General features: G+C 34.0%; 2 protein-coding genes and 1 long non-coding RNA gene across 6 annotated transcripts in view; 1 reads left to right on the top strand and 2 right to left on the bottom strand.

Moving 5' to 3' along the window:
- LOC141458850 (uncharacterized) overlaps nt 1–11,606 on the bottom strand; it is a 31,546-nt gene extending 19,940 nt beyond the window's left edge. Inside the window, exon 1 of the mRNA XM_074137391.1 lies at nt 11,419–11,606. The gene's annotated coding sequence lies outside the window, so the exon portion shown is untranslated. The remainder of the gene's footprint in view (nt 1–11,418) is intronic.
- Nucleotides 684–16,980, top strand: LOC141458847 (uncharacterized). Of its 4 annotated transcripts, none has more exons than XM_074137383.1 (6): nt 684–836; nt 12,985–13,343; nt 13,650–13,935; nt 15,075–15,331; nt 15,428–15,625; nt 16,438–16,980. In XM_074137383.1, the coding sequence occupies exons 1-6, from the start codon at nt 813–815 to the stop codon at nt 16,832–16,834; spliced, it is 1,521 nt and encodes a 506-aa protein (XP_073993484.1). In that variant the 5' UTR covers nt 684–812; the 3' UTR covers nt 16,835–16,980. The 4 variants fall into 4 exon arrangements, with proteins under 4 accessions (XP_073993484.1, XP_073993483.1, XP_073993486.1 ...); XM_074137382.1 differs by lacking the exon at nt 684–836 and adding an exon at nt 10,645–10,779; XM_074137385.1 differs by lacking the exon at nt 684–836 and adding an exon at nt 11,730–11,875.
- LOC141458851 (uncharacterized) overlaps nt 15,751–21,132 on the bottom strand; it is a 25,195-nt gene continuing 19,813 nt past the window's right edge. Inside the window, exon 7 of the long non-coding RNA XR_012461226.1 lies at nt 15,751–16,296. This is a non-coding gene — a long non-coding RNA (uncharacterized lncRNA). The remainder of the gene's footprint in view (nt 16,297–21,132) is intronic.

The following is a 21,132-nucleotide window of genomic DNA, read 5'->3' as shown; positions in this document are numbered from 1 at the left end:
CTAAGATGTATTGTTGGTTTAGTGGGTTCGATTCCCCCGGTATAGGCCTTGGATTTTATTTAATGGTTAATATGAGAAATTTATAGTAAAGTATGTTAGGCGGTTAGAGGCTAGACCCGCACAGCTAAGATGTATTGTTGGTTAGTGGGTTCCATTCCCCAGGTCTAAGCCTTGAATTTTATTTAATGGTTAATATGAGAAATTTACAGTAAAGTATGTTAGGCGATTATAGATAGGCTAGACCCGCAAAGCTAAGATGTATTGTTGGTTAGTGGGTTCCATTCCCCAGGTCTAAGCCTTGAATTTTATTTAATGGTTAATATGAGAAATTTACAGTAAAGTATGTTAAGCGGTTAGAGGCTAGACCGGCAAAGCTAAGATGTATTGTTGGTTAGTGGGTTCGATTCTCCCCGGTCTAGGCCTTGGATTTTATTTAATGGTTAATATGAGAACTTTACAGTAAAGTTTGTTTGCTAGTCGCCTCCGTCCAGGACAAAATGAACCCACATTTTTATAATAGCTTCTTCGTCAAATTTATATTTATTAAGATTTTTTTCTAAAATAAAACCACAGATATCAAAAAACCGTGGAAATTCTACAAATCTTTTTCTTTCTTTTTTAAATTAGTAATAAATAAATAAATATAAGTACATGAGGATTGAGCACCCCTAAAAAGAGGATGGTGAAGGATATTTAGCTTACTTAGCCAACACGACCCTGGAGGAGCCAACAGCCCCTCCAGCGCTACCCAGAAGTGGGAATTCCAAAGCTATATATCCACCACTCCTACACCCAGCTTGGTCACAGTTATCATGGTGCATCCCGACAAACTGGTGGTGAGTCATTGCTATTTTTCTTATTTTGTTCCTATTATTTAACGCGCTCAATTTAAATACAACACCCATGTGGGGACAGTTATTACTAAATTTTCCTTATTTTATAACAAAAAAATTAATAATCATATGAAAAATTTGAATTAAAGAATTCTGCTAAAAAGAGGCGAGAAAATATTTTTCAAAGATTTTATCCGTTACAATGTGCATGATTTTGTTTACTTTTGACTATTTTCGAGTTTGTATCCATCTTCAGAGATATTTGTAACTCAGTTTTTTTTAAATTTTTATTTTAGAGGGACTTTTAACTTCAAATATCACTCGCTATATTCTCTGATATCGTTCTGTGTTTTACATCAAATGTCTTATCAAATGTTAAGCAAACAATTTGAACAGTAAAAAAAAAAGATGCAACTATACTGCTTTACTATACTTAACTATACTTTATTTAATTACGCTAAACTTTTTTTTTGGAATTTTTTATTTCTGGACAACATTTTTGGGGGGGGGATGCTAGAAGAACGATGAACTCAGACATGCCTCTAAAGTGCTATTCAAATAGCCTTAACCAATAATAAGGACAATGAAGGCGAAAAAAATCTCAAGAATTACGAGAATGGTTTGAAAGAAGTGCAAGCTGGGATGTTAACTCCCACCTTACTCCATCTTTAGAAGTTACCTCAGTTCGAAGGAGTGATTTTTTACAAATTGGCCTGTGTACGTCAGTCTGACTACGAAAAATCTTAGATGTTCAAAATTTTTAGTTCAGGAAACCGTAAAGCAAGCGCTTTTCGAGAAACCCATCAAACTGGAAATGCTACTTATCTGAAATAATACTTTTTCAATTCTTCTCGAAAACGGCTCCATCTTTTTGGTTAAACTTGATAGATCTGGCCTATAATTTTTTTTATAATTCATTTTTAAAAGTTATTTCGTTTAAGGGAACCCTCTAAAGTTAGCTGTTTCAATTTTTTTGGTAAGAACTTCATCAGCTGTTAATAAGAATCATAGGGAAGTTCTAAGGCTAAGTGCATTGACCTGAGCGTCTATAAAAACCTTATTAGCCCAGTACTCATGTACTCAAGATTTAAAGTAAAGTAATGCCTATTTTTTGCGGCAGGCTTTACGTCCAATTACCAAATTAGGTGACGTGGACGGAGGCAACTAGCAAACTTTATTATAAAGTGCTCATATTAAAACAATTAAATAAAATCCAAGGCAAAGAGACTGGGAATCGAACCCACTAAACCAACAATATATCTTAGCTTTGCGGGTCTTGCCTATAACCGCTCCGGCTATCGAGGCGCCTTTATCTAAATCTTTTGAAAGTTGGTCAGAATTGGATGCTGAAGTTAGCTACAGTATTCGTTTAACGATCTAAACATCGTTAAAACAAGTAGAATATCTATATAAGAAGCATTCAACACGCATGAGCAGTTGCAAATGTGCAAAAAAAAAAAAAAAGTATTCTGAAATAAGCACATCACACCATCCCAGGGTGCGTTGCATAGATTAAAATTGAAGTTGATGCCAGGACTCTTATTCGGGCCTCAAGACTGGAAGAGTAGCTGCTGAGAACCAGGCCAAACTGGCTACATTAATGGATTAGAGTGTTGTTGGAGAAGAAGACAAAGTTTAAGGAGATGCTGACCGACAAAGTGAATCCAATCATAAATTTTAGACAAAAAGTTGCTACTGATTTAGTAGTTTAATTTTTCAAGTATATTCCGCATACTGGGTCTTACTTTTTTATTTTGAATTTTTACTAACAAAAATAGTTTACCATGAAAAAATTAACTTCCTCCAAAAATTAACTTAGTTCCGTTTTGCTACATCCGTTTTCGTTTAAAGATCTGCCATTGTTTTCATTAATTTATTTGTTTTAGGAGAAAGTGACTGTTAATAGTTAGTCGTGTTCAACACATTTTGTACTTATGCTAATTTTATTTATAGTTGAAAATGACCAAAATTAAGAATATATTTAAAGAAAATAAAGAAGTAAACTTCTCTTTTTAATAATCTTGGAGCTCTAAAAAAATAATTTAGTTATTCCACATAAATATAAAATTTTTGATTTTAATTTTTCACAAGAAAATCCGTTTTTAGGTTCTCTGGGACGGAAGTAATGGTTTTTACTTAACTGCTATAAATTCAAATTAGTATTTGGTCTATTTTTCAGTAAAATGGCTCTATATATATGTGCACTCGTTCAGTTCTAAATTAAAACGGACGTTGGGCCAAGAAAATCATCCGTAAATGTAAAAAATCAAACTTTAAATGTTCATAACACTTCTGAGATGAATCTAGATTATGATACCAAACTGTGGGGCTTCGCGAAAACATTCGCTGTCCAGAGAATCCAATCCTTCTAATCTAAAGCCTTTAACCACATCGCTCCTTACTAGGCGCCAAGGTGGCCGAGCGGTTAGAAGCGAGTCCTGCGAAGCTAATATGTATTGTGGTACTGGGTTCGATTCCCCGGTCTTAGGCCTTGGATTTTATTTAATGGTTAATAATTTCCGTCCACGACACCTAATTGGTAGTTGGACGTAAAGCCCGCCTGAAAAAATAGGCAGTTACTTTACTCATTGCTCCTTACTATGTCCCAATTCAGCTCTCCACCAAGACTTTAATAATTTTCTTAGGTACTGACCTAATCCATTCCTCACTTCCTGAACTTCCACCATAACCTTGCAGTCCATCCCAAATCCGTAGTACAAGTTCTTTTCACCCATCCCACAGCCCACCCATCTCGATAATGCTGTACATCGCTCACACCGACAAGCTAACTGCTAACTCCTAATTCGTAACCAAACAGTTCCAGCACAGGCTGACTCTAGTCTCCTGATTGTGGCGCTGAAACCTAGAGGAATCAACGCGCAATCGTGACACTACTATCACATTTTCAAGATGCAAAGCCAACGCCAGTCACCTTGATAATGATCTTTGTTCGTAGAGATGTTTCTTTACCTTTGTTGTCTAGCTTGTTTGATTTGTTAAACTATTATTCTTGTAAATGTGGTTGATCCACAGTAATAGTTTTTACTTTATCCGTCTTAGCATGCATATTTATTGTATTTCTGATCGGTTTAAGACTTCTATTCATCATCAGATTTGGTGAATAGTTTTCGACTTTACTCATGCTTCCGCCATGTACTACTTGCTCACTTGATGACTGAATTACCCGATTAAACGGTTTGGCAATGTCTCCTAATCAACTAAAACTTAAAAATAAATAAACCACAATTCACTTTTGGACAGAATCCCCCCCCCCCCACTGCTTTATCAGTTAGACTGTAGCAAGTCTTGACAGGACACTTCCCACAGCCAGCTGGTTGAGCAAGGTGCCGTGAGAAGGTTTTACTTCATTTCTCGGGAACGTTCCCAACCATCGTTTCTACCAGTGTTACCACAGAATGGCGTCAGTTTTAGGCCAACTTTTATTTAAAAAAAGAAAGAAAAAAAACAAACTTATTGATTAAGAAATATATATATATATCTGCAATTCATTCCCAACACAATCTAAAAACCATCTTTTAAAAAAAGATTACAACAGGTATTTCAACAGAAACTATTCAAAGAAAAAACTAAAGAAAATCCGGTATGGATTTCTCTTACATTAAAGAAATCGCCTATTTTTAGTTGTGGCTTTACGTCCAAGTACCAAATTAGGTATCTTGGTGGAGAACGTAAACTCATATACTCGTATTACTTCATTTTACAATAAATTAAATGTAGTTCTCATTAAAAGCAAGAGCCTCTTACTTACAAATCTGAACTCATAACCCCTAAATCAACTTTTTCTTTGCTACTAACTTTCTCACAAATGGTTTGTAAACTCAGAATATTAGAGTCCTGTTAACGTTAATATTTTTGAAGCACTGAAATATATGATCGATTATCTATCTTCTTGTTAGCGAACTAATCGATTTCAGATTTTCATCCAGTATCAGAGCTTGATCCCTAGTTAGTGTAGAGAATTTAACTTTGACCATGTTAGTGTTGTGAGGGGACAGAAAGAACACATCTGATTCTCTATACTAAGAGAAATCAACCTGTAATAATGAATCAAAATCTGAAGATGCCAGAAAAATTAAAAAAATGCGTTCTAAGACGATTAAAATTAACATTATGGACCTAACCAAGGCGCCACGGTAGCCGAGCGAATTAAGAGGCGAGACCTGCAAAGCTAATATGCATTGTGGTATTGGGTTCGATTACCGGTCTTTAGGCCTTGGATTTTATTTAATGGTTAAATGAGAAATAGTAAAGTACGTTTGCTAGTCGCCTCCGTCCAAGACACCAAGAAAATGGTAGTTGGACGTTAAGCCACGCCTGAAAAAAATAGGCGATTACTTTACTTTACTTATGGACCTAACCAAATTTTCAAAATTGAAATGTTACCTCACAGGAAAGCCTAGTCTAACCACTTCAGAATGGTATTCCTTAAAACGATTTTTCTAGAAAAACGATTGAAGTAAAATTTATTATCTATGTAACGTAGGCACGTAATATATGTATGTATACACTAAATTACCAAAAATCTAAGTATCCATTTTCGAGAAAAATTCAAAATACTGAATAGATATTTTAGCAAAATTGTGTTGGCGCCAACCGATTTGTTTTCATTTCGGGAATTTAATCTCATAATTGATTTTATCAATGTTATACTGGTGATAAGATAATACAATACACAGATATGGCACATTAGAGAAGACATAGGAATACTGTTTTGCGGTCAAAAAAGCCTACTGTTGCGCTCACTGGTGATAGATAAGATTATTTATTCACTCTACAGCAGGGGTGTCAAAATGGCGGCCCCCGAGGTAATTTTTTGTGGCCCAATTTTATTCTGAAATAAAATGAAAATAGTCAAAAAATTGTTATGAAGAAAATATCGCTTAGGGGGTCATCAAGGCAATATCGTACACATAATTTCCTTCCTCGTTAACCCTTTAGCTACTGAAGACGTGGCCCAGTGGCTTATCTGGAGACCTGCAGACTTGTATAAACACGCTGACTCAGTTCCGGCAACGTTTGGTGAGTGATATGTCTGCCTCTCTAGGAGAATGGGAGCCGATGTTGGAGACTAATAACTACTCACGCACCCCAAGTATCAATCTTGATGAAGCTCTTTGAAGTTTTTAAAGGTTCAATACTACAAGATATCTTTAGAGAAGGAAGAAAGCCAAGTGCAGTACATACTGAATCATCTACTGAATGATTCAGTTCTAAAAGACAAAAAAGAAGTAGGGATTCCCTGAAATATATTCTTACGTCCTTAGTCTTTGAATCCCAGATATAGTAAAACTTGTTCGAGGAAATCGCTGGCCAAGTTTCGGGTAAAAATGTACAATTATATAGCGTTTTAATTATCCTATCCATATTCCTGAGTCCTCACTTAAGAATATAAATTTAACAAAATTTGTAAACGTGATGTGGCCCGCGTGCATCTTGCCTGTAGCACCAATTGGTTTTAATTGAGTTTGACATCCCTGCTCTACAACATCTCCTGAGGTTTATGAGACCACTTAGATTTTCTAAGAGAATGGGAGCCGATGTTGGAGACTAATAACTACTAACTCACCCCAAGTATCAATCTTGATGAAGCTCTTTAAAGTTTTTAAAGGTTCAATACTACAAGATATCTTTAGAGAAGGAAGAAAGCCAAGTGCAGTACATACTGAATCATCTACTGAAGCTCATCTACTCACAATGATGCGTTTGAGATCTTACGAGAATCAAATAATTGTTGCCCTAAAAGAGCGTGAACTAGCCATTAACTAGAATAAGCTTGAAGAATGCAACAAAAAGTTAGCTATTTTTCAGAAAATAAACAAGAACGAGTTAACAATTCACAGTCAGACAATTTCCACAGAATAATAATCATACTTCCCACATATGATCTGCTTAATTCGTAGAAATTATTATTTCTTTTTTTTTTATCACTTATTATTAATTGAGGAATTCACGAGAGTTGTCCTAAAGAATTAGATCATGTTTATGTGAATTATTATTTATATTACTCATTTTATTATTTCATACATCCACATAATTGTAAACAAAACGTGTAAATTAACTAAATAATACCATAAATTAGGATGCAATCTGAAAAATTTGTAACATAACTTGTGTAACTGTGCCTGTAGTGAAGACTCTTTTAATGGTGTTTACTTGAGTAATGCACGAGTTGTTACCACAAGTTGAAAGCTTAGTGACTGTTAGCTTTATTGTCTTTCATAGCGCATTGTTTTTAACCGTAATACAGGATGTTCTTTAATTGAAACTTCCTTCTTAAATATATCTTATTTAGAATGTTAGAATTTATCATGCATTTTGCCCACATTAACTTTACATGTTATTATCTGTAACTCCTTAAAGACAAAGTATTGGAATCAAGATTTCTCTATCGAATTTCAATCAGAAATATCTCTATTTACAGCTATATCCTTTAGAAAATCGGGTGTAATCACCTACATGACTTTTCTCATATTTAGTAATTAAATTTTATTAACTGTTGAAAATTGCTTTGAACCAGAAGAATCCCTTCAGTTAAATGGTACTTCCGGCAGATTAAGTAAAGTATTCGCCTATTTTTTCAGGCGGGCTTTACGTCCAACTACCAAATTAGGTGGTCGTGGACGGAAGCGACTAGCAAACATACTTTACTATAAATTTCTTTTATTAACCATTAAATAAAATCCAAGGCCCCCAAGACCGGGAATCGAACCCAGTACCACAATACATATTAGCTTTACAGGTCTCGCCTCTAACCTCGCTCGGCATTGGTAATAAGACTAGATAATACTGATAAGGTTCTTTGGAGGGTGATCGGTAATATGTAATTATTATTATTTTTTTAAAAAGTGTCATTAGCGCCCAGAGCTTTTCTTCTTTTTTAAGTGCACTGCCGGTCCCCGAACAGTGTTCTGTCGTTACATTCAACACTGTCCAACACCGGAAAAGAAGCTATAAGAAGTTGCTAGAAAAAGAAAATCATAGGAAGAGAGAGGACTAATAACTAAATTTGTTCCCAGCATCACCGCGTTGGAATCCAGTATTACGCTAACCACTGAGTTAATCCCTTCCCTCGGTAATATACGTCACAGCAAAAAAGTCACAATTCATTTGGCACCAGAGTTGGGCAATAATTTAATAAATTCAATTCCAATTAAATTAAACCTAAATTTAATTTTAATCATTATTAAAATTTAAAAAATGGACCAAAATTAGTTGATTGAATTAAATTCACTTTCAACTTATAATTGGAATTTAATCAATTCAATTCCAATTAAATTAAACCTAAATTTAATCGGTCTCCAACATGGTTAAATATGAGTATAAGATAGTCCTATATAAGTCTAATGCATCTTCAACATGTTAAATGTGAGTGTAAGGTAGCCCTATTTAAGTCTAGTGAGTCTCTTACATGGTTAAATGTGAGTGTAAGTTGGAACTATAAGGTCTATCTAGTTTCTAACATGATTAAATATGAGTGGGGTGGACCTATATGAATCCTACGAGTTTCCATCATGGTTAATTGTGAATATAATAGTTAATTGTGAAGTGGTTCTAGATATGTCAATAGAGTCTCCAACATGATTAAACATAAGTGTAAGGTGAAACTTTTTAGATCTAGTGAGTCGTCAACATGGTTAAATATGAGTGTAAGTTGGTCAGTTATAAGTCTAGTGAGTCATCAACATGATTAAACATGAGTGTAGGATTATCCTATACAAGTCTAGTGAGTCGTAAACATGGATAAATAAGAGTGTAGGATTGTCCTAGACAAGTCTAGTGAGTCGTAAACATGGTTAAATATGAGTGTGCGATGTTTTTATACAAGTCTAGTGAGTTGTGAACATGGTTAAATATGAGTGTAGAATAGTCCTATATAAGTCTAGTGAGTCGTAAACATGGATAAATATGAGTGTAGGATTGTCCTAGACAAGTCTAGTGAGTCGTAAACATGGTTAAATATGAGTGTGCGATATTTTTATACAAGTCTAGTGAGTTGTGAACATGGTTAAATTTGAGTGTAGAATAGTCCTATATAAGTCTAGTGAGTCGTAAATATGGTTAAACATATCGATAAGTAAGGAAAAGCCTTTCTATAAGAAATAATATTAATAAGGTTTTCTAAAGTTCCATTTTAGATATTTTAAGGTTTTACTACCTCTAAGTATTTAATATATTAAATTTCTAACCAAACTTCCAAGAAGATAAAAAATCAATACTCCGTAAGTGCAGTTTTAAAGAAAGGCCTGTAATTTACTATAAACTCGCCAAACGGATTCATTTGAAGCTGATCTAATGGCGTACTTAAGCTTAAATGTCAGTTTGACTTCTTACTTTGTCTTAATTAATAGTTTGGTTCAGAGGGAATGTGTCGCACTCTATCAACATTATTATTAATTTGATCCCTTTTTCCTTTTTATTATGCAATTCTAAGTTACAATAACATTCAATTCATTATATTCGTAAATTATTGTAAGAAAAAGTCATGCGAGTGTTCATACGAGATTCTTTTCATGAGAAAGTAAAGTGAAACTGTCGAATATTGGCGAAAACTATTCGAAATCGATCTTACTTAATGAAAAATGTCTTGAAAATTGAGATTGATATTTTTTTCACATAATTTGTTAGCATTTTTTCTCAATATCTAACCAAGATTAATATTATTTCTAAAATCACAAAAAATAGTTAATAAAATATGAGAAAATAATAACAGATTTAGAAAAATTAGTTAAAGGTATTGAAGCACCATGTTAAAACAGTTGTGATCAGCCTTGACTCGCTTTCATTGGACGGGGCGTGGCTACACTAGAGGTGGGCATGACCCGCCCACCGTCTGCAACCGTACTGCTTTGTGATTGGCCAATACTTTGAAATCAATAATTTTAATGAAATAACTAATTTAAAAATTTTTTCTCAACATTTCTCCCATAGGTATTTGATAAACTATCGATTAAAGCGAGAAAAAAAAATCTCTTTAAAAATACGATAAATAATATTTCTTTTGGAATAATACTTCGTCTTTTACCCAATTATCGTTAACAGAAAGAAAAAAAACTTCAAAATTTGTTTCGTTTAATCAAGAAATAGATAATATAGAAATAGGCATGAGAGCCGCCATTAAATAGGCTGTAAGCTTACTTTACACTCCATCTTGTGGAGAACTCTTGCGGCGATTTCTGTAAACATAAATGCAAATTCTAAACTCATATTTATCCATGTTCACAACTCACTAGTCTTATAATAGTACTATATTACACTCATGTTTAACAAGGTTTACGACTCACTAGGCGTATAGAAACTCCCACACTCATATTTAACCATGTTTACGACTCACTAGACTTGTACAGGACAATTCTACACTCATATTTAACCATGTTAATTTTCGAAATAATCGCTTGCTTACTTAAACTTATTCCATAATGTGATCGGTTGATTCTCTTCAAATTTTGAACATAAATCAACTTTTAAATCGTTTCAATATTTCATGGATGTAATGACCGTACATTTGACTGGAATGGCACTTTGAGGAAAGTCCCTCTTTTCCACTCAAAAGGATCTCTTTATGAATTTCTCTTGGAAAATGTTTTAACCAAATGCTATGTATCTACATAAAATGCAAATGGCACGCTAATGTTCAGAGAAAGTGAAATAATTGTTTCTAGGAATAATCCCATAAAAATGAAAACTCGATTCAGTAAAGAGGCCTTCTCGGTTGGTTAATTTTAATCCAAATTAAGTCTGATTTTTGAATCTAAACTAAATTTTAAATTAAATAATGCCTTTTTTGTTTTGGGGCATTTTGACCACGCGCATACCGACCAATTTGTAAAAACCACTTATTTGGGCTCTGGAGGTCTCAAAGCGGATACCTCCTGTGAATAGGAAAATGTTCCAAATAAAAGTTGAGACCACCAAGAGTACAACTTGTGTAAGTAGTTCAAAGAATATGGTTGGACCTATTTTTTTGAGAATGTTACAAAAAAAATAAAAATTCTAATCATGGAAGGCAGTCAGGTCCCCCTGAATGGCTACTTTTCAATAAAATAATGATTTTAAAATGAAGATCACTGCACAACTCAAAAAAAAAAAAAAATGTACATTATTTTTTATAATTCTGTTTATAATATCAATTCAAATAAATTTACCGTTATCATTTGTTTGAATGATTGTTATTAATCTGAATTTGTGTTAAATTATTGCAACAATTTACATTAGACCACAGAGTTAAAAAGGCTTCTGAAATAAATTATTTATTATTGATGGCCGAAAAAAATTATTGTCGTTTAATGGTTTTAATCTTTATTATTTGGAAAATTGATTGTAAACATAAAAAGCTGTGATTGAACCAAGTGTTTTGACCCTTAAATTTAAAATATTTCAAAGTAGTGGAGAAAACCAACCGATTTGTGCAGTGAACTGCTCAAATATTTCTCTTTAAGTAGGAAATGAAAAAAAAAACAACATTTTTTTCAGTAATGTCAAACAACACAGCGAAGTATGTTTGAAAAGTATTAGAAACATTACAAATAAAAAGAATTACATTAAAAGTAAAAAGACCATTACTCACTGCTATGAAGCGGTTGAAAAATTGACCCATAAGCCACAATTCACTCGCAAGGAATATGCACTAAAATTTTCTCACGGCAAACACTTTAAATGTGAACAAACCAATTAATAGCGATTTGTTAATTAATATTGTGAACAAACATTAAAATTTAATCTATGCTTTGCAACTGAAACAAGATGGAAGAAAAAAAAGTAGAGCTTCCCCTAAATTTTGAGATTAAAACAATGCTGCCAACTTACAACAAATGTAGATAAGAATTTTATATATATATACTGTATGAGCATTAAACGTGTACACAATTATAACCTGTTATTTAATAACCTTAACTATCTTTGTACAGACTTAACGGGATTTAACAGTTGTGTATTGTGTAACAATACGTATAATATTTTTACCAAATCCTCGCTAGTTCAATCTTAAGTATTAATAGTTTACGGTTACTAAAAGATAATACAACGTATGTATAGTGTTTCAGCTACGTGCATTTTTTAGATTTTATTTTGTAATATTAATTTTCTAAAAACTATTTTATCGGTCTCATGGAAGCTCAAAACTGTTTTTTATGGTGAAAACTAGTAATAGAAAATCTGACAGAATCTCAATACTTTTCTTATTTAATTAGAGAAAGTAAAGATTAATTACATATGTAAACCGGGGTTGAAGCTTTGCGTGTTTTGGCGAGAAATGTGCATCAACCAACGAACCAAGGCCCAAAATTTATTATTATTAAAGGAAAAATACTTCTCTGAACGTTTTTTTTATAAATGTCTAAACTGAGGAAAGAATATATGTTGTACAAGTAGGATGGAAGATAAAAACAAAAAATTAAGACCAAGATGTCTCTAAGTTGTAGATAATATCAGACCACACACTCTGATTTATCACTCTAATTACTGACGGTCTAATTGTGTGGCAATAAGGAAGTGTGCAATACCGTGTGTTCTACAGGACAGGAAGTGCAACATCTAACAACACCACCATCTCCGCGAGTGATGAAACCAACAAAATTCAATGTAATTAACATATTATAGTAATAAGACCAAGATTAGAGCATAAATCTTCATTTATCTTTGGGATTTAGTGAATCTGGAAGAAAGTTAGCGTTTTAAAGGTGATAATTGTGCTGAGAGTTTACCTATAGTGCTTATTTTCAGATTACTAGTGCTTAGTAACTTCTGATCGCTTAATTAGGTGAAAGTTTCTGAACAAATTCTTTTTTTCTGATTAATCTTTATTAAGAATAAGTATTGCGATTGTGTCAAAAGTTTTAAGTTGAATTTTCGACGTTTTGAGTTTATTTTTATTCCATGTTTTCATTTTAAGGTACTACTAGAAGAGCGATTGAGGTGACGACACTCGTCTTTAAAGTGCCTTTTTTTGACTATTTTTGACTTTTTGAGTCACGTTGGATACACACTCACAACCAACTAGTAGTTTAAAGCTACTTTTTCAACTGCTAGAGTTCTTAAAATCAGTGTACTTTCCGTGAAAAATCCAAATTGGACAATTTAATTTAGTAGGTTAACGGAAAACAGATAGACTTACAAAATTTGGTATTTTTTTCAGGCCGTGGTGGAATCATACTGTCCAACCAGGACTATGTCATTATTATTAATATTAGCATTAATAACTACCACACCAGCTCTCAGTCAAGAAGAGCCTCAGGAGGTGGCCATTATTAAACAAATAAATAGGGTAAACGAAGACGGTACTTACACTTTTGGTTACGAAGCGGCGGATGGTAGTTTTAAAATAGAGACCAGGGATGTACTTGGCAATGTGAAAGGAATGTTTGGCTTTATTGACGATACTGGTGAGCTGAAGAGGGTTTCCTATTCGGCAAGCAATGGTACCGGCTTTCAGGCTACAGGAAATATAGTTCGTCCAGAGCAAGCGCCCACAAGAAGGCCAGTCCTATTCTACAGGTGATTTTTGATTAATAATGGTTTTTAATAAATATATTACTATTTAAAGCTGCAGGAGAAAATATAAACATCAAAACGTATTATTTCATAGATTAATGTCTAATTATTTCATAGGTTACGAAATGTCTAATGTGTTTTACTCAGAAATTGAAAAATTTTACACCAAACTCTTGAGAGGCTCTAGACGCAATTAATTCTAAGGCCTCTAAAAGAGGGCGTTTTAAGCTATCCTGTTTTAATATTTTAACAATTAACATTATTTTCAAAAAACAATTCAACCTGAATAATTATTTTTTACATTATCAGGGGACCAACAAGATCGCCTGTAATCCAACACATTCCACGTCGTAGTACTGAAGACAGTACGCCGTCTCCTGCTACTACGCCTACCCTAGACTACGGACAAAGAACTTACCATACGACCACCACACCTGTACCAGATACCCAACGTCCACCAGTCAGAGTGTTGGTCACTAAAAGACCTGTAGTGAATGAAAAGAGTGTGAATTTAATTAGAAGGCAGTTACTACCTGATCAAGCTAGACCAAGAGATTCGCAAGATATTTATCAACCTGGTGTCGCCGTACCTAGGGTAAGTTTTGGAAAAATTTTTGCATAAAATTTTAGAATGAATATTACAAAATGAACTTTTAGTTTAATTTTAGCATTACTATGTAATAAAGTTAAGAGGAAGTAATGCGGTCATGTCCAAGGTTTGGAATGGCGTTTTTATAGTTCTATGGTTTTCCAAAAAGTAATTAATATTGTTTTTGTTTTTGTTTTTCTTTAAATTAATGTCTGTGGTTGGAAGGAAAAAATGCTGGTTTCCAAAGGATGCACTTTAAAATGGTGTTTGTTCAATTTAATCGAAATTAGCATTAATATCTTTGCCAAAAGTAAACAATTCCATTTATCAAAAAAAAATTAGAATCTCATTAGCATCGATTACGATAAACCACCCGTTAGGTGGGGTTATCTTAAGAGTTCAAAAACTCCTGATCTAAATTTGTAAAATCAACAATGGTTTCACTAACAAATATGGTACCCAAGGAGCATTTTGCTTTAGTCTAGGAGTCTTCAACCTTTTACATTTTGTGGGACCTTACGAGCTCATGGTTTTCTTGAAGGAACCTCATGTTTAAGTTGCAGATAAAATAGTTCTTCAAAGCTTTTTTTCTACACAAATTCGCAAAAGTATCTTTATTAATCTTAATCCATAATAAGGTAATGAATAGTGAGGTAGCGAATCAGGTTTTTATTTTATTTATTTTCCTACAATACAATTTATGAATAATTAACTTTTAAATTTTATAATAAACAATGCGTCTTGATTGGTGTATTTGAAGCACATGACTTTTACCGAATTTCAAGATTTTATCTTATCCATAAAATATTTATTTTTTACAATCAACTGCCTTTTTATATCCAATTTATATTAATATTGTAATTTTTTACTTAAATATTATATTAATCTAATATTCTAATAAGACAGTCCTCTACCCCGTTCCTACATAAAAAAATTCCATATATAGATGATTTCCATTCTATGTGCGTTTTGGCTGAGCAATATAATGATCACTTGCGGGAACTTCTAAACTTCTATTTTTTAAATCCACAAATTTTTAATTTTAATATAAGTTATCTAATAATTTTAATTTAACATATTTCGATTAAATTCTTACTTTACTAATGTCAATTAAACACTGAAACTAATTAACTAATCTTTTTTAGGTACTCCCTCAGAGATTTAGATACCCACAAATAGTTGGACCAGATCCTAGAGAAGTTTACAGAAATATGTTACTCGAACAGAACAATTTGAAACCTGAATATTCTAGTAGAGTGAGATATTATACCCCAGTAGATGAAGAAGAATATCCAGATGTGCCTGCCGTTGTACCCATGGTAGACAGAGTGTTAGCTAGTAGACCGAGATTTCGTCCACCAGCAGTTGTAGATCAATCAGGTTATCCAGTGCCTGAAAGAAGGTTAATTTCTGATTTTGGTTCCTAATTGTCTGTACTAAAAAAAAAAAGTCGTACAATTTAATTAACGATTTGCATTATTTTAAACAACTCTTTTAGGTATCCTGTTCGCGTACCTCGACCTTATGATGACTATCTTCCACCTCTAGATTACGAAGCACTTAGAGAAGAAATTATGAATTATCTTATTCAGTACCTTCAATTTAGAGCTCGCAGGATCAATCCTTATTACTACTATCAGCATGCCCAATCTGAAACTCCGTACTATCCGCCTCCAAGAGCACCCTATTACCCAAGGTAGGTAGGGTTTTCTTTTTTTTTTAAATCAACAATTAAGAAATGTTTAAAATTTCAAGTTTTCACAGTTTTAATGTCTTCTGGTTTTCAAAAATGTAGTTTTTAAATTCTATAAGTGTTTATTAAAATCTAAAAATAGAAACTGCAGAAAGTTCAAACCAGTAATTATCATTTGGATGAATACATTATTTGTGATTTTTCTCAAAAATCGTTCATCGAGGATAAATCAATAATTAAAATGCGTGGTCCATTCTAGCTAGAACTTCTCTTCATCTCCTAGTGACAGACTCCCCAGCGGGCATCATTTTGATTAATAATGAATAAACTTCCTCAACCTTAGAAACCTTGGATAATCATTAATCTGGAACTGCAAAACAATGCTATTACTGTTCAGAAATTGCCGAACTCCTCGAGACGATCTCAAAGTTTCAGTTATCCTACATACACTCCTTTCCTGCAGTAAACACCGCTCAAATTCCATTTATCCATCAATTACTTTGCAAAGATCTGTTTCAAAACTTTACTTAACCACATAACAGCCACTAGCGCCGACTAGTAATGTTCTTTGTCTCTGTTTTGGATTTTTCTCCCTTCAGGCCAATATGGATGCTATCACAGTCTAGTTTGTAAGTATCACCCTGATTAATTTGCCTCTGATAATGGATGAAATTCTGAAACCGATCAGGGATAGAATAAATACAAAATTAAAATTAAATCAAAGATAGTATCCAGCACTGGCGGACCTAACCATATTTTCTACAATTTTGTTTCACTTTATTATAGAAATGTAATTAAAGTTTTCTTGTATTCAGATATCCAGTTTCACCAGCAATTGCACCTACCTTACCACCAGTGTTACCGGCAATACCACCAGCGTACCCTGGATATAGTGCGTTCTCCTCTCCAAACGTCCAGTATTCCCAGCCAGAGCAGCAGTCTCAACACCAACAGGAAGAGACACAAAGTGATGGTGTACTGGGTCAACTAAAAGATCGTATGGATCGCCATGATCACCGAGACAGTTCCGATACAAGGCCGCCTTCTTCGGCTCTAATCAGAATGCTTCTAGCCAGGCCCTCCACACAACGGCCAGCTGTAAGGTCTGTAGAGATTATTGGCACGGCGGCCAGTTCTCATGGAGGAAATTCTCATACTTCCACCACGACCACCACAACTGAACAACCCGATGAAATGGTGGCCGCCAGTTAATGTTCCATCCTCTCCTCCTAACTTATTTCCTGCTTATTTATTATTTACCATCCTGCCCAGCATTCGAAGTGATCACCATGCCAAACTTTATTTGGAATACAATATTTTTTATTATTTTTGTACTAAATAAACTTTTTATATATAAATCTGTTATTCATTTTAGATTAAATTAGTACTACCCTCCTAACTGTCAAAAACCTGTGAGAAAAACCCATCAGCACGGAACTCAGTTTGAGTTTACTCTAATATATATTGCGTAACAGGTCCCAAATTTACGAAAAATGCAGATTCTATGTTTTGTATTAAAGAGAGAACTGAAAACAAGATATTACAAATTTATAGAAAACTTTGTAAGCGTAATCTACTTTACCTTGTAATTAATCTTTATAATGAATTATTTGAACACTTTTACAAACAAATACACATGATTGGATTCCGAAAGAGGTCGTATGTGGATCGCAAATAGAATACCATTTTACCGGATTATGCACGAGATGACCGAAGGTAAAAACGCCGAAATTCAATATAATCATCTCTCCACCAAAAACCACCGTTAGTAAAACTTAATTATTTTACTTCATTAATTCTGTGCCCACAAGATATCTACCTTGTAGAAAATGAAATGCTTTTTCTTATCTAACACATCCCTAATTGCCCAACATAACTTTTACAAAATAGAATATAAGAAATTAACTTCTCCAGCTCAAGGTACAGACAAAAACCTATTAAAATGCTATTCCTTAACATGCAGTTCGAAAACGTAAACTTCTACGAACCAGAATTGGCACGGAAATAGAATCTAGAAAATGTAAGAATCAGTTTTCCTGTTCAAAGTAGACAGCATTTACTGTTTCAAATGTTTTTTTTTTTAATTAGCACTATCCATACTGCCTTCTTACACAAGAACAAACCATCAATAGCCAGCAAATAGAAACAACTTACCGTGCTCATTCTTTTATTTAAACAACAAACTAGTACGAACCACAATTAGCCAGGAAATAGAATGTACAGGATGAAAAATTCACACTTCTATCCCTAAATAAAGAGAATTTCCCATTTTGAATGTATTTCTCTATTTATATAGTTGCAGAAAGGGTCAACCAGACTTGTACGAACCACCTTTCGCTTGGAAATGGAATGTAGAGGATGAAAAATTCACATTTCATCGTCAATGTGAAGACAATTTCTTACTGTGAATGCATTTTTCTATTTATATAATTCCAAAAAGGGTCAACCAGACTTGGGCCAACCACCTTTGGCCAGTTTATAGAAATAAGGAGATGGAAAATTCACTATTCGATCCCAAAACAAAGAGAATTTCTTATTTTTAATGCATTTTTATATTTATATACATCCAAAAGAAGCTAACTATACTTGTACGAACCACCTTTGGCCTGTATATAGAATGAAGGCGATGGAAAACACACTTTTCGATCCCTAAATAAAGAGAATTTCTGATTTTGAATTGTTATTTCGTCTCATATACTTCCAAAACAGGCCAACCATACTTGTACGAACCACCTTTGGCCTGTAAATAGAATGAAGGCGATGGAAAACACACTTTTCGATCCCAAAATAAAGAGAATTTCTGATTTTGAATTGTTATTTCGTCTCATATACTTCCAAAACAGGCCAACCATACTTGTACGAACCACCTTTGGCCTGTATATAGAATGAAGGCGATGGAAAACACACTTTTCGATCCCAAAATAAAGAGAATTTCTGATTTTGAATGGTTATTTCGTCTCATATACTTCCAAAACAGGCCAACCATACTTGTACGAACCACCTTTGGCCTGTATATAGAATGAAGGCGATGGAAAACACACTTTTCGATCCCAAAATAAAGAGAATTTCTGATTTTGAATGGTTATTTCGTCTCATATACTTCCAAAACAGGCCAACCATACTTGTACGAACCACCTTTGGCCTGTATATAGAATGAAGGCGATGGAAAACACACTTTTCGATCCCAAAATAAAGAGAATTTCTGATTTTGAATGGTTATTTCGTCTCATATACTTCCAAAACAGGCCAACCATACTTGTACGAACCACCTTTGGCCTGTATATAGAATGAAGGCGATGGAAAACACACTTTTCGATCCCAAAATAAAGAGAATTTCTGATTTTGAATGGTTATTTCGTCTCATATACTTCCAAAACAGGCCAACCATACTTGTACGAACCACCTTTGGCCTGTATATAGAATGAAGGCGATGGAAAACACACTTTTCGATCCCAAAATAAAGAGAATTTCTGATTTTGAATTGTTATTTCGTCTCATATACTTCCAAAACAGGCCAACCATACTTGTACGAACCACCTTTGGCCTGTATATAGAATGAAGGCGATGGAAAACAAACTTTTCGATCCCAAAATAAAGAGAATTTCTGATTTTGAATGGTTATTTCGTCTCATATACTTCCAAAACAAGCCAACCATACTTGTACGGACCACCTTTGGCCTGTAAATAGAATGAAGGCGATGGAAAACACACTTTTCGATCCCAAAATAAAGAGAATTTCTGATTTTGAATTGTTATTTCGTCTCATATACTTCCAAAACAGGCCAACCATACTTGTACGAACCACCTTTGGCCTGTATATAGAATGAAGGCGATGGAAAACACACTTTTCGATCCCAAAATAAAGAGAATTTCTGATTTTGAATTGTTATTTCGTCTCATATACTTCCAAAACAGGCCAACCATACTTGTACGAACCACCTTTGGCCTGTATATAGAATGAAGGCGATGGAAAACACACTTTTCGATCCCAAAATAAAGAGAATTTCTGATTTTGAATTGTTATTTCGTCTCATATACTTCCAAAACAGGCCAACCATACTTGTACGAACCACCTTTGGCCTGTATATAGAATGAAGGCGATGGAAAACACACTTTTCGATCCCAAAATAAAGAGAATTTCTGATTTTGAATTGTTATTTCGTCTCATATACTTCCAAAACAGGCCAACCATACTTGTACGAACCACCTTTGGCCTGTATATAGAATGAAGGCGATGGAAAACACACTTTTCGATCCCAAAATAAAGAGAATTTCTGATTTTGAATGGTTATTTCGTCTCATATACTTCCAAAACAGGCCAACCATACTTGTACGAACCACCTTTGGCCTGTATATAGAATGAAGGCGATGGAAAACACACTTTTCGATCCCAAAATAAAGAGAATTTCTGATTTTGAATTGTTATTTCGTCTCATATACTTCCAAAACAGGCCAACCATACTTGTACGAACCACCTTTGGCCCGTATATAGAATGAAGGCGATGGAAAACACACTTTTCGATCCCAAAATAAAGAGAATTTCTGATTTTGAATTGTTATTTCGTCTCATATACTTCCAAAACAGGCCAACCATACTTGTACGAACCACCTTTGGCCTGTATATAGAATGAAGGCGATGGAAAACACACTTTTCGATCCCAAAATAAAGAGAATTTCTGATTTTGAATTGTTATTTCGTCTCATATACTTCCAAAACAGGCCAACCATACTTGTACGAACCACCTTTGGCCTGTATATAGAATGAAGGCGATGGAAAACACACTTTTCGATCCCTAAATAAAGAGAATTTCTGATTTTGAATTGTTATTTCGTCTCATATACTTCCAAAACAGGCCAACCATACTTGTACGAACCACCTTTGGCCTGTAAATAGAATGAAGGCGATGGAAAACACACTTTTCGATCCCAAAATAAAGAGAATTTCTGATTTTGAATTGTTATTTCGTCTCATATACTTCCAAAACAGGCCAACCATACTTGTACGAACCACCTTTGGCCTGTATATAGAATGAAGGCGATGGAAAACACACTTTTCGATCCCAAAATAAAGAGAATTTCTGATTTTGAATGGTTATTTCGTCTCATATACTTCCAAAACAGGCCAACCATACTTGTACGAACCACCTTTGGCCTGTATATAGAATGAAGGCGATGGAAAACACACTTTTCGATCCCAAAATAAAGAGAATTTCTGATTTTGAAGGGTTATTTCGTCTCATATACTTCCAAAACAGGCCAACCATACTTGTACGAACCACCTTTGGCCTGTATATAGAATGAAGGCGATGGAAAACACACTTTTCGATCCCAAAATAAAGAGAATTTCTGATTTTGAATGGTTATTTCGTCTCATATACTTCCAAAACAGGCCAACCATACTTGTACGAACCACCTTTGGCCTGTATATAGAATGAAGGCGATGGAAAACACACTTTTCGATCCCAAAATAAAGAGAATTTCTGATTTTGAATGGTTATTTCGTCTCATAT

This window comes from Rhodnius prolixus, unplaced genomic scaffold, assembly GCF_049639745.1.
Source record: "Rhodnius prolixus isolate KJV_2025 unplaced genomic scaffold, Rpr scaffold_5, whole genome shotgun sequence".
NCBI classification, from domain to species: domain Eukaryota; kingdom Metazoa; phylum Arthropoda; class Insecta; order Hemiptera; family Reduviidae; genus Rhodnius; species Rhodnius prolixus.
The sequence above is the reverse complement of the archived record's forward strand: the minus strand, read 5'-3'. Positions and strand labels throughout refer to the sequence as shown.